This window comes from Hippoglossus stenolepis, chromosome 15 (assembly GCF_022539355.2).
Source record: "Hippoglossus stenolepis isolate QCI-W04-F060 chromosome 15, HSTE1.2, whole genome shotgun sequence".
NCBI classification, from domain to species: Eukaryota; Metazoa; Chordata; class Actinopteri; order Pleuronectiformes; family Pleuronectidae; genus Hippoglossus; species Hippoglossus stenolepis.
Genome location: NC_061497.1, coordinates 1,647,064 through 1,662,262, shown reverse-complemented (window position 1 = coordinate 1,662,262; position 15,199 = coordinate 1,647,064). Strand labels below are relative to the sequence as shown.

The following is a 15,199-nucleotide window of genomic DNA, read 5'->3' as shown; positions in this document are numbered from 1 at the left end:
CCATTTAGCAGTTTACCTCACCAATGGGAAAATAGAGCCGACTAAATCATACTTTGCAGTTGTAGCTGGCTGCAAATCTTTCTGAACTTCAGGGCCTGTTCTGCCTCGTGACTGTGCTGCCTGCCTCTTGCCTGGACATATCCACCTCTCTGCATTCCTGATGAGGAAAAAAAACACTTCTTTGGTGATCTCCAAAATATTTTTATCAACAATAAACATTCATTATTGACACGCTCCCAAGTGGCGATGCAGAATCTTGTATCGTCCTGCTTTAATACACTTAAACTGCGCAGACACACTGCAGATCTTAGTCAGAGAACACTGCACCTTGGTTAGCAGAGAGGAAACGATGTCACACATGTTGACCAAGGTGATTAGTAAGACTGGAGCCGGTCCTGACCTACCTGTTGCCCTGAGCAAAATTCTACTAAGGGGCATGCTCCCACCTGACCTGTGAGCCATGTAAACCATTTGCCATCGCAACACAGTCACACCTGACACCCCAGTCCCCCACTACCCTCCTCCCCCCTTCAGGACAGTTTGCTCCATCTGTTGGCCTAAGAATGAGTAGACCTGCATGAGGTACAAACAAACAATATTTATGATACAGAATATTTTATAAAGAATACCAAGATAATATTAACTCAACTAAGAAATTAATGAAAATATAAATAATAATAATTTAAAACTAAACACTGAGCTTTTCCTAAAGAAAGAGCTGTGTGATTAGCTCTGGCTGTACAATATCATAACTGATCTCATACCAGTGGAACCTGAGTCAAAGGCTGTAGCTTTAGTCAGTCACCTGTCAGAGATTCCTCGTTTGATTCACAAAGTAAATGTGCAATTAAAAATAATGAATGAATTAATGATAATGGCTCCAGTCCTCTTGACACCCCCAACGTTTGTCAACAGGCCACCATCATGTATGCAAATACAAATAGTCATGTATATAAAAATCTGAGAAGCTAAGAAATGTCTGGAGTCAAGCTTCCCGTGACAATAGCTGACTGTGCACACAAGAGAGCATTAGATAACAAAATGAATAAAAACAGCCAACATCAGATAATGTAGGTACAGCACACTGTCCTGAGATCAGATGCAGGGACAGACATTGTTTTCATGTCAGTATCATTCTCAATGATGTCAATGTTTTACTTTTACTTTTCAAGTACTGCCTGTCTTGCTTGTCCTGTTGCCACTGAACAAATATGACCAACAATCAATAACTTATGCAATGCACATTAAGGCAGGTGCAACATGCAAAGACATGAAGAAAAAAGTCAAGTGCTTCTGAAACACTCAACAACAGGATGGAGCATCACACGCATATGTTTAACCTGTATCAAACAAGACAGTTGATGTAAACAACAATGTGCAGTGCATAATACAGCCAGGTTCTCTTCTCCTAATCTTTATATATTTTCACCACTATATAATATGGACTATTTCTGCATACATGTTAATGTTTCAATATCAGTGAAAACCATCAAATGCTATATATATAATTATATAATACCCATTGAGTTCATATGATGAAACTCTTGTATGTTCTTAATTTTTTCTGTGATTACACGTGTGCACTCCCCATACTAACTTTTCAAACTTGCTTTGAAACTTGTATGAAGTTTTCTGACCCTTCAACCACAGTTTCTTGAAATCCCTTCTCATTCTTATGAAGGAAAGTTCCAACACACTTTCCACTTTTCCATTGTCTGACCGCAGAATAGCGTGACAGGCAACGATGTACGGTATTGTACAAGGTATACTACACCATCCTGTCTCTTGTGCTTAGCAGATTACAACACATTGTTGCACTTCGACCCTGTATCTGTCTTCTCTCTGTGAATGAAGCACATTTACCAACACGGTGACAGTTTATATATATATCTACATATTATTACAAAGGAATCACATCAGGCCTGATGTTAAATAAACACCCAGGGAGAGCATCCGTTTCCTCTTTGGGCAACCTCTTGATTCCATTTTCTAATTAATTACTGGCTGTAACACCTTGGCTGTGCCGACATGAAGACTGACGTGTCCCCAGGCCCCCAGTCACATCCACCAGCAGCAGCCCCGGCGGCAGGGGAGCTGTGTTTTTAATCACCTGGCCACTGGCATTATCAAGCTGGAGGAGCCATCACCCGCTCTGCACACAGATGCTTGTTCATTCATCTCTGCCGGAGGTCAGTGTGGCTGAGAAAGTGGTGCCTGCTGTGTCCTGAAACTGCCGTGCTTCATCCCTCCACGTTTAGAGCCTCTTAAAGGCACCACATGTTGCATTTTACCCTCAATGAATCATTACCACATTAGTTCTGTGGCATTTGTCTAATTTGTGTAAACAAAAGACGAATGCGTAACAGCCTCTCCACTTCATTCTGCTACCATGCAGGTTTGGCAGGAAATCCCCTGGCCCGTTTAACAGCTTTATACCTGCTGCATGGAATATCAGAAAGTGTTTGGCACATAATACACATCATTACTCCTGCGTCAGTCATTAAAGCAGTTAGAAAATCGTTGTTAAGAGACAGAGACTGCAGAGTACGGAGCATCTCACTCTTCCATTTGCGTTCACACGTGCACCTTCTGCGGAGAAAATACAGAGGAACTGCGGAGTTCAGTGTATGTCTGAAATCAGCTTTACAAACAAGATGAATGAGATCAGAATGAGAATAATGATAAATAACCTTATCGCTGTGCATCCTGCAAACAGCTGTGTGTTGCTGTGTGGTTTGATATTCCAGCCAACTTACAGCTACTATACATTACTATTCATTTGCCCACAATGAAAGACGGGGGGAAGTATGGATTGGTCATACCTGTATAAATGTATTTAATACTCAATGGTTATGCTAAATCATTTCTAATATCGTTAGAATATTGTTTTTAATGTCAAATGGGTTCATACTTTATGTATCTTTTTTTTTATAACAATATGTTGAGTATTTTGATCTTGGTGCCCCCTTTTTTTCCACTCCTTTCAAAACAAAAGCACATGCTGTCTGGACCGAGGTTTTTACAACAGGAAAGTGCTTTTGTCCACAGTGGTGCCAAAATCACAGAATGTGAAAGGTTCCTTGTAGGAGCTTAAAAATAATGTCTGAATCAGTTCAGAGAACAAATGGTTACCTTGTTCATTGTTCCACCATTGTGGACAATAAATTAGTTCAAAACAACATTACTATGCTGCCAATATCTGAGTGTTAAAGACCAAGATCTTTTCGGTCTTTAGGTTTTCAGCAATGAGCTCAAAAGCCACTTCAACACACACTGACATGTCCATGTCTATCAAATCAAGAGAAAAAGAGAGGAGAAAAGAGAAAATGTTTAACATTAAATCTGATTTGACATTTTTTTTCAACTTTTGAATGGTTACATGCACACACAAAGACAGCTTTGTGCTTGGTGAATGCCCCGATGAATCTTGTATTGTTTCCACTCAGCAGAGATAAAGTGTTGCAGAGGAGGCTCTATAACTAAAGAGGAGGCTCTATAACTAAAGAAAACTGTGTGCCACATCATGTGCAATTTGCAAAATTATTGAACATCTGTTAAGCTAGTCAACACAATTTGACCACTTTAAAAGAAACCTTGTATCAACTTGTTGGAAACTTTCTATTGACTCTTCATATCAAATTGGTTATGAGAGTTTGCATAAAAGGCAACAACAATGCCTAAACTTTGAAATTGAATTTTTCGATAACTTGCCTGTTTTATTGGAGACACTTAAATAATCAGGGGGTGTGCAGGAAGGGAAAGCAAAAATCCTGTGAACCTATACCAGTTCACCTGGTATAGGTTTTTCTTCTTAAAAATGTATTCTCAAGCATGACATAAATTTATTGCCCAAAGTTAATTTTTATCTCGCCTCCTTAAAATGTTTATATGAAAATGAATATTTCTTATTATTTAGTTTGAGCATCTAACTAAGTTTTGATGTTTTATGAAAATAAATAATTACCTGGATTTGAACGTTTCATGGCTTTGAATTTACTTTTTGCTAATATATGAATGAAAATGACATATCTACTTCAACTTGACCCAACAACTTAAAAAGGTCCCAATTGAAATAAGAAATAACCAGCTCACACATTTAGCTGCGTACTTGATAAATTGTGGGAGTATGTGCACCATATATTTCAATCAGGAGACACTTCAATTGAAAGTTGAACTTTTTCTTTTGCCATGCACACCAAGAGGGGAACTGAATGTGATATAAATGGAGTTATAATGATTGGAGTGGGTGATGTAGAGGAAACTCCCCTGGAGTCTGGACACTGGCGGTGGTGGTTGAGGGGATGAAGAGAATCCTGAAGATGTGAATGTAATGAGGAGGGGATGTGGATATGAAGACTGGAGGTGAAGAGGTTCACGGCAAATCCCCAAAATGACAGCTGGCAGCGAAAGAGAGGAGAACAGATTTAAAGTTTGACAGTAGCACCATGATTGGCTGATTGAGATCGTAGCTAAACCTCACTGAATTACCTACAACACCCACAGGCAGAGAGAGAGAGAGAGAGAGAGAGTTGTAAATAAATGAGCCACAACATAACACGACACTGAGCTTCATTACATGAGTTTATAGATGTTATTTCTAAAACCATGTTCCTGTGTCCGATGAGGAAGTTTTGATTATTGGAATAAGGAAATAAAGTCAGGCGGCATTAATGGGGTATATTATTAATTGGCTCATCTCAGCATTGGTCCTTGTAATTATTTGGAATAAATGTTGCGTGTAATGATCCTTCCCATACTACTATTCATTTTGCCATCAGTTGCATTGATATCATCCAGTTTTGTGAATGGATGCATCCTTAATGTGTAAATGTCTGAAGAGAAATGGAGCATACATCCCTGGTAATGACTTAAAGGGAGACTGCGTACTTGATCTAATTTGACCAACAATAGAATTGCAGAGGAGCTTTTAGTTTAACTGAATCCTATTAGTAGGTTACGTGTTAAATACTTGTTCCATGTCTACAGCAGGGTTTTTTTTGGTGTTTGGAAAGTGACCTGAATGAAACCATTGACCAGGTTTTAACAGAGCAGGCTAATTGAACCACTAAATTCAAAGGTCAATTGAATGCAGAGCAGCACACACTCAAGCTCTGATCTACTGACACAGACCACATATCAGGACACTGCATTTTTACCACATTATTTATAACTTTAATTTATTTTGAAAATGTCAAAAATATTTCCGTAGTCTTCTTTAATCATTGTATCATTTTATTGGACAGATTATTCACATATAAATAAATATACCCACCCCATTGAGGCAACAATCTTACAGTGTGCACTTAATCAAGAACCCCCCCGCCCACACACACACACACACACACACACACAGATCTAAGTGCTCCGGTCAGACAGATGAAATCATGTCTTACTCCAAATCAGTCGGATGCTTGTCTAATGAGCAGTTTGGCAAAGATGCACGAGGAAGAAGAAACTCAATCATGTATAACACCACAGTGAGCCAGAGAATTGTCAGATTTGTCAGCTAATTTCATACTAATTGAGTCCCCAACCCAGGGGTCATTTTTAACCTCATCACTGTTCTGAGCACGTGGAAAGTGAGTCCCTTGCCCACGTGTCATTAATTAAGATATAAAGCATCAATCATTGTTCTCTTTCCCCCCTCAGTACCCGCCAGGATCACCAACATATCAAAGGACATCACAGTGAACGAGGGCAGCAACGTTAATCTCATGTGTCTGGCGGTGGGTCGACCTGAGGCCAACATCATATGGAAGCACAATTCACCAAGAGGTAAGCCACAAAAGCTTATTATTTATTTTTATTGCATTTGACTTTTGTCAAAACCCTGTATTCTGGTGTCTCATCCACAGGTAAAGTCAGTGGAAACAGGATTGTTGGGTTTATGAATGACAATCTTTAGTTACAATTTGGAGCCACTTATGTGCCAAGTTAATAAGCACAGCATGGATTTGTGAGGAGTCATGTTAAAGTTGTAGATTCATAGGTTAGAGCAGTATAAATTCTAATATTTAAATTACAGTTCTTAACAGATTACCCTGCAGTGTTTACATTGCTGTGTCATCAATCCGATAATTCTTGCTTCAACTCTGTACTGTGAATATTTCAGAAGATTTTGCTCGTTTTCTTTAACTGCTGAAGGTAAGCTGCAGGATTCCTTTATTGTAAAGGTGACTGGACCCCTACGCCTACACATGTGGCAACACTTGAATATGAATAATCGCCTACGTGCACAACAGCTATTTACCTCCGGCAGAGTATGAATCTGTAGCTTTTGAGTTAACATTAGGTGATTAACAATGACTATAATCAGACTTTAATCTATTGACTATGAGGCATTGTTTTCTTTTATACTTGGTGGATTCGGGGATTGAAGCTTCACAATCGGTGGCCTGACAGGACCCAACTCTAACCAACCATGATTTTGGCTGGAGGCCGCAGCTGGTTTTGGTCGGTTCTGTTTTGTTGGTGCCTCGCAGCCTGAAGGGAAGCCAAGAAGCTCTGCCCTCCTCTGTGTGTGCATGCATGTGTGTTCTGTGTTCTAATTGTGTCGGCTCTATGCTTCCCACAGAGCATTCAGCAGTGTGAGTCATGCGCTGCTTCTCTATAGAATCAGATGTTCAGTCTCCAACATGACATGAATGCTTACAGCACAGCTGTTCCTCCCTCTCTCTACATTATCAAGAAGCAGCCCTGCATCACCTCAGCCAGCTCTCCGTCAGTTGGTTCCTCAATATTTACCATTCAGAGCCATTCCTTTGAAGTACATTGCAATTACCTTCAAAACGAATAACTTTAATGACCACTGGCCAGATGGCACCATTTACAGTCTGTAACATCCCTCTGGGGTCTCCGCCCACTTTCATGATTTTTACATACATAGAATCTGGCACTTCTTTGGCTTTTTTTTTCAAATTTTACCCCTTTTACATGTTTAAAGGGGTAAAAGTTTCACATTTCTGTGTAATACAAACTGTAGCAGAGACTTGTCCATGTTGCTGCAGCACTGTGACAATATCGGCTGATGAGTCACAGTACAAAATGCTGATATTCCTTTGTTCAGTGAAATCTCATCTTCACTCAGAATATTTTCACAAAGTCACAAAATATGAAAGGGAGAAATGAAACTCTAGGACAGACATTCTCAAGATAAAAGAAGCAAAATAAAGATTCTGAATAATTTTACTTAAGACACAGTCAACATTTTGTTTTCTGTTTCACGAGAAGGAATATCATAGAAGATATGCCACTTCGTTGCCATGTGGATTGAAACTGCCCCAGCAGTAGAAATATGGGGTCATTATTCTAGCAAAACTATTGACAAATGTGAGTCTCAATCCGTACGTGTGTAATCAGATTTGTGAACGTGTAAATAATCTCCTAATGTGTAATGAGATTTGGGAATGGGTAGCTGGATCTGCAAATCTGTATTAAGAATGTTTGTGTGTGTGTGTTTAATCGGATTTAAAAATGTGTAAAGAAACTATCTTCAAATATGTATTCAGATTTGAAGATACTTTCAAAAATTCAGAAATTTAAAATTCAGATATTTGTAAGTGGAGTTTGGTGCGGCGCCAGCCACTACAAACTGCTACCGCCACCTAGTGGTATGAAGTCTGCAGCTACTGAAAACACGGACGAGTCGCTACGTCAATATTTGCAGATCGCTGCATTCATTTCTGTGGCAATTCACGTGTAAAAAAAAAGAAGCCAGCTGTGCAGAAACTGATGACTTTTAAGCTAAATACTTTCAGCCATTTATCTCCATGTATGCGTTTACAGATTTGTCTTCACATTTACTGATATAAATACAATTTCTAATCTGAATACATATTCCTAGATATTTTCTTTACACATCGTTAAATCCGATTACACACACACAATCATTGTAAATACAGATTTGCAGATTCATGTACACATTCCCAAATCTCAATAAACATTTGGAGATTATTTAGCACATTTTCAAATCTGATTACACATTCACACACACACACACACACACACACAGATTTTAAATACGGATGTGCAGATACATCTACTCATTCACAAATCTCATTACACACAGACGGACTGAGATTCACATTTTTCAATAGTTTTGCTCCAATAATGGCCCCATAGAGAAACCCTACCTTCAGGAGCAAGAGTAAATGAAGCAATTGAATCACACTTCAAAACTAATAAACAGGCATCCACTGTGTGTGTGTGTGTGTGTGTGTGTGTGTGTGTGTGTGTGTGTGTGTAAAGATAATGGGTTATCTTACTTGACATTTCTCTGAGTTGCACTAATGAAAAGGCAAGATGTTTGGGCAGCCAAAGAAATTCTCACAGGGAGTCAGAATCTTAAATGTTTTTCCCACAGTGGCATTTCCCTGACTAGCTCCTCACCGTTTGCTTTTCATGTCTGTCACCAGCGATAATGGACCGTTCCCTCAGAGGATAGTGTTTGTGTCTGTTAGTACAGGAACTGAAGTGAGCAGCCTTCTCCCTGAGTTAAACCACATTTTCTAAGAGATTTCAAATCTGCCGTGTAGCCTGCCTTGCCATTTGATACTTGTTTTTTTTTCTTGGCACACCATTTAAACTTTCAGCACTTGCACTGTGTCAGGAGCAACATGAGCAACTCCACTGTTATGGCTGATGATGCAGGGAGAGACCTCACTGTTCACTATGAGAACTGACAAGTGACATGAGGCAACATGGAGGAAATATGGAAATACTGGAACAATGTAAGGTTGCACTGCCTAATTTGAGGCTGAATTTAATTAACAAAATGTAAACTCAGATGCTGTCGGATTCCCTGTCACTGTGTTAATATGAATTCTGGTGCCGTCTCACGGTTGAATGATGGGAGGCGCTGAAGCCTCCACAGTGAATGCCGATAAATCGTCCAACAGGGATGGTGACATTAGTAAGAGCTTCGCAGAGTAGCAGCCTGTAAATGAACAACCTCTGTGGTCGTTTATTTAATATATGTACCCTGTCAATTCAAGTCTCACCTTTATTTTGTACACTGCAAGTCTCAGTCCCCATTTCAACTCTGTGGGGACTACATAAATTATTCAACAGTGTCCACTGAACCCCTGGCTGCTGGCCACTAAAAGGACCAGAAGATATATGGTTGGAGAAAACAGTTTATTCAGTGGACAATACAATATGGATCCTTGGACCCATTAAGACTCATTAAAGTGGATGGGTTGTGAATGTACACCCTCACACATGTCAGTTTGTTCCTTTTCACATTACTGCAGACTGAAGCGTGGCTGTAATGCATGCTCTCCTTCAATGCTGCTGTGACTGAGCTGCTGTTATTGGCACTGGCTGTCACTTACAGTGAGAAGTTGCCACAGAGATACCATCTCATACAGTATGTAGTGATACCACAGAAACAACAAACTGCTGTTATGTGACAAACACACACACACACACACACACACACACACACCCCTTTAGTGATTGTTATGGTGTTGTGTGACACCATCGTCTTTTAACCCTACACATTCTTTACCTCGACAAATTCTGTTGTACTTCCCACACATTTATTTTCAGAGTTCTACCAGGATAACATTTTATCTATGGGCCTATATATTTCCGTCCAAGCCACACTGGCACCATGTCATTAGGGATAAGGGTGTCTGTCAGCTGGACCACCACTTGCCAGTCGCGTATTGCTGCCTTCAAATGGGGTTGTGTCTACTGTTTTTACATGAACAGTCCATAAAGGAACGCCCTCATGCTTATTCTCGCCTTCGTATCTGCTTTTTTCTGAAAGCTTAGAGTTGCCTACATTTTCACAGGTTTCACGGTTTTGTTTGTTTGTTGGTTGGCTGGTCTGTTTGTCAGGAGGATTACGGAAAAAACTCCTGGAAGGATTTCCATAAAACTTGGTGGAAGTTGGGACAAAGGCCCTTTTGTCATCAGGATTTTTTTCCACTTTCTTACACATAGGGCATTTTTTTGTACTTATTCCTAAGGAAATGATGCATGGGCAAAAAACATTATTTTTTCAATAGAGCTTTCATGTCCTGCATTGTTTTGTTGACTGAGCTATAAGGCCTGATTGAATTCAGGGGGGCGGTTGGGTCTTGAACAGAGGTATGCGCTCTCCTGAGGTGCTATTGTTTTTATAATTTTTTATACATTTAGAGTTTTTCTTAAGAAGTTCAGAATATGAGTAAAATGTTGATCTCCCCAAAAAGTGGTATCTTTCTACTCTGCCTATACATTATGTGGCTGCTAGCTCATTGCTTAGCAGCGGCGTAAGCACACGGACACCAGGCTTTTACAAGCGTCTACACAGGTTCCATTGGAAGGCAGCATTTATCTAAACCTCTATCAAGATGAATTGTAACAATGTGATGCCTTGAATTTTCATCTTGCGCCATCATCAGATCAAAATTTAAATATTGACTAAGGTTTATAATATGATAGCTTCAAAACTATAATGAGACGTCAATCAGCCCCAGTTGTACTTTGTTTTCGTTCAGTGTAAATGAGCAGATGTTAACACACAAACTAAAGTGTTCAAGAAATATATATTTTAGCATTGTCAGTGTGACCCTGATAGCCTGCCCGCATTAGCATGTAACTCAGAATCTCTTTGGCCATTTGAAGACTGCAGACATTTGTAAATGTATGACATAGTTAACATTTTTTTTTTATTGTAGTTATTTTCAAATACAAAATTTACAGAACCTCAAAGGGGGTATTTTTTAAATCTTGTTAGATAATGATCTTGTGCTCATAAGAAAAAAGAATTGCCTTAAGGCGCTTTAGGGGCCAAGTATGCAAACAACTGAAATGATATGAGAGAAAGTTAGGATACACACACTCGCAAGTGCACAGTGCACACACACACACACACACATACAGTAAAAAAACATGGCAAAATAAATTATTTCAAAGAAATCAATATTTAATTATTTCTTAGGAAACGCCTGCTTATTTCCAGCAGTGCAACATTATCATTCGTGTGGAGTTGTCTGGGATCCACCTGATGAATCTAACTCCAATATCCCCTCTGTTTTTGCTCTGGTTTGGTCACTACCAACTCCTGAGGGAAATAACAGGCGCTTAAGCTGCTAAATGCTCCACGGTGTTCACCAACTGCTCTCTAGCTGTTTGTGGCTGAGCAGGTTGTGGACAGTGGCTACTTATAGCTGCTTAACAACAAACCGCTGCCTGCTGACAAAAACTAAATGTGTTTAAATGTTTACTGACACACATTTAATTTGTTCCCCCTACTACAGTCTCCACTTCACATTTATTTTTTTCATTCTTTTCTAAATTGTTGTTGTTATGCTCGCCACTCCCAGCAGAGACATATCGGGAAAGAACAGGGACTTGAAACAAGACCCTGGTGTCTGCTGATATCTAACATGGACCATGATGCATATCTAACCTGCAGCACAATGTTTGTTGTCTTTGCCTCACCACATAATGGTCTCATTGGTCGGACAAATATGATCAAGTTCAAAGGCATGACTAAAAGAACCACAGCAGCACCGACAGATATCAATGGTGATTAGTCTCCCGATGAGCACTATTCACAGTTTTACACAGCAGAAATGACTGGCATGCTATTTGTAATAATGTTGCCCTCCAGAAAGAACAATACTCCAGTATTGCCTGCTGACACAGTTGAAGCAGCTCTCACTGGAGTAAGACAAAGGAAGTGTGCAGGTGTTTGTCTCAAAAATGGCAGAGGAGGGATCCTTAGGGGGGAAAATGACATAGCATGACACTTCACGCAGTGGCTTCCACACTTGAAAGAATACCTTACATGTAGTTTGTCATTTTAGACTAGGAAGAAAAGGCACAGGCCCATTTGATTGTGATGTATGGGACGAGTAGTGATTTTTGAAGTCTGTGTTATAGCGACAGCTTTAAAGTCACAATATCAATGCAGAAATAAAAGCCTCTAATATGAGTGCTGGGGCTGGCAGAGTGAAATACATTCATGTTCCTGCAAGGTTTACCTATAGTTCATCACAATGGCAAGACACATCACATACAAATAAAGAGTTGGGTAAAATAATAGTCCCAGTCTATATGGGGTACAGAGAACAAAGGAAATAATGACTGACAATGTCTGACATGTATATGTGCAGGAGGTGGTATGCAGATGTCAGCAGCTCTATATGTTATACTACAGCATGTGTTTACAAGCTTCCAGACTAGATGAGGACCATGTACCATTCCTTTTCATTTGGTGCTTGGAGTATTATGCAATGAGCCAAAGACACTGAGATTCATATTTTATGTTAGAAATGTCTAGAATGGATCCGAAGAATTGATATTGAGACAGTTTGGGCATATCTACTTACTAATTCCACAAACATCTGTCTGTCTGTATGTCTGTGGGACGTGTATCTCGAGAACCGTTCAACTTACTGGATTCACACTTGGCATGTGAATTGGTAATGGCAGAGCCCAGTTGACCAGTGCTCTGTAGCAGTCAGTGGGGTGAGGGCTGTGTGCTCATAATCAGTCTGTGGACCGAGTTTAACTTGTCTTCTTCTATGTCCTCAGATAAACTACAGTAGTTGTTTGATACTGGGTCAAAATCACCTGCAGATCATTTTGATATATATTGTTACAACCCAGTATTGGTCTAGGAGTAAGAGAAGCAACACAGCGCTGATGTTATCAGGCAAAGGAGCATTTTATTGAAGTAGTGCCAAATAATTCACAAAAGCAATAATAATGAGCAGTGAACAAGGTGAGGGACAATGGGTTGGGGCAGCGGGTGACGCCAAATCATAAAATAAATAAAAGGCAAAACCTCTTCCTATACCCAGTCCCTAGTCCCCTGACTGATGGTCACAAACAAAATAACAAAAGAAAAACCTGTCTGGCTAAGCTAAACTAAACTTTCCTGCATATAATAAAAATACATCCAGGCCGCCACACATAAGGCCTAGTGAACTAACATATAGAGTCTGGGTGAGGTGCACAATGAAATAATGAAAAAAAAAAACTAAACTATAGCCCAACAAAATCGTTACGATCACAGAACAAGTGTCTCGTTAGTTAACATTTATCAGATATCATAAGGTATGAGTCAACACCCTTAACAACCACAAAATCGAGTTAAGGTAAAAAGACAAGAGGCACAGAGGTGGACCTATCATATCAAATCTCAGCCGCCACTGGCAACATTGCACAGGGTTTCTTATCCACTCGGCCACGAGGACAAAGGTTCATCATTGGTAACTGGTGAAAAGGGAGGATGAGCCAGCTAGAACCAGGGAATACTGGATTCTAAGAGGAGTGGTTAACCTGTGGGAGAACAGAAAAACACTGTACCACATTTTAATCAGCAGTAACTAAGCAGCCGTGGCCTGTAAAAAAAAAAAAATATATATGCTTTTATTTTGAAAAGTTGTGAACTTGGGACTGTTTGTGTCAGTTGCTTAACAGACCTCTGATATAGCTGACATGCAACGTAAAATAACAGCAGTTCTGTCAATCATTCAAACTTATATATCAATCACAGATCTGAAGAAAATGTACTATAAAGTCTTCATTGCAGATGAACCACGTATAGGATGAATGCAGTTTTCTGACTTCTCTCTGTACATAGACTGTATACAAAAAGCTATCCAACACATACACAATTAAAAAAAGACAGTTTATTGTATATTGTGCACCCAGAGATAACATACACAACATGCAAACTTCAAATCCATTAGTTTGATATATACTGTCTCTGGCTGATTGAGTTGTGCCAACTTCAAGTGTCACATTCTTTATTAACATTTTTTTATTTATCATATCTTTTTAGTTTTTACCATGTTAATTTAGTAGTTTAATAAAATAAGACAATCAGACATTGTATCCTGTAAAAATCTAAGATTTGCAGTGTCTCATTTCAACCATCTTTGCTCATTGGGCTGCTGCAGTACTTGGATACAGCCAATAGTAAAGAGCCCCCTAGGGTGCTAGCCTGTTGTTCATCAATCAAAAAGAGATGTGTGCGAGATACAAATGAAGTTTACATACTGCCTCCAGGAAATAACCATATTCTCCCGTTCTAAAGTCTGACACTGACAGCTTGTATTTGTTGCGAAACAAACTGCCAGTCAAGTAAATGAAAGCATTACAACCCTAAATAGTGTTGAAAACTCCCTTGAGTTATGTGTAACATAGTTAAGCTTGCTCGAACAGTGGGATTGGTGACAGCCTGACAAGTTATTCCTTGAAGCCTAAGCAAGTTGGTAGATGAGTGTTCATTACCTGTTTAAATAATACAAACGTAGCACCAACCCAGGGGTCATAGTAATTTACATAAAAATACTTTACACTTTACACAGTACATCAAGAGATCTGGTATGTTCCTAGGGAAAATAATATGTGAACATTCTGGCACCATAATAATGTCAGTTCAGTGAAACAGTAACCATTTGATGGGGGGGGCGGGGGGATAAAAAAAACAGCTTTCCGGACTTAGTTGTTGAACTAGCCAACACATCCTCATGTTTGCCAAGGAGTCGGCTCTTTGCTTTCTGTCCAATAAGCCTTTGTGTTCTAAAGCACTTACCAGTGGACAGCCAGAGATAATCTTGAAGTAGACTCCAGAGCATTACCACAGTTAATTATAAAATTATTCTTTTCCAGAGCTTCTCCATGTTAAAGGTAACTTGGGCCGCGGTCAAATTGTCTATTTTGCTTAGCAAGGCTCCTAACTTCAAATCAAGACTAGTAAAGTGCTATATAAATACAGACAGACCGAATGACCAAGAAGTATTTCTGTGGCAGCCGTGAGAAGAGCTGTTCAAATTCTCTAAATGCTAAGGAGAGGAGCTTCAATGCTTCCTATCTTACCACTCTATCATCGAAAAACACCATTTCTCATGAAAGGAACAGTTAAAATGATATCACGCAATTGATTGCAGCAGCAACATTTATGGCAATGCAATGTTGTTTTGCACCTGGGCAGACCCACAAGTAAAAAAGACATAAAATAACAGGTGTTGTTTCTTTCATGACGCAATCCAGAACTAGAATTCTTACATGATCATCTGAGCTTGTAATTTCTCCTCTCATCACATCTGTCGAGTCCAGAGTCGTTTTCAACAGCAAGCAGAACTTAGTTCAGAATATCATCGTCAGAACTAAATACACAAAATAATAATTCCAACCCTGCCCAAAAAAATCTTGAATTGACAAATATATTAAAAGGTCAAAAGTGCCTCTA

General features: G+C 39.4%; 1 protein-coding gene across 3 annotated transcripts in view; it reads left to right on the top strand.

Moving 5' to 3' along the window:
- opcml (opioid binding protein/cell adhesion molecule-like) overlaps positions 1-15,199 on the top strand; it is a 324,664-nt gene that overhangs the window by 268,087 nt on the left and 41,378 nt on the right. For all 3 annotated transcript variants that reach the window (XM_035178053.2, XM_035178054.2, XM_035178052.2), the window contains one exon: positions 5,650-5,775. In XM_035178053.2, the coding sequence (XP_035033944.1) occupies positions 5,650-5,775 (126 nt within the window). The remainder of the gene's footprint in view (positions 1-5,649; positions 5,776-15,199) is intronic.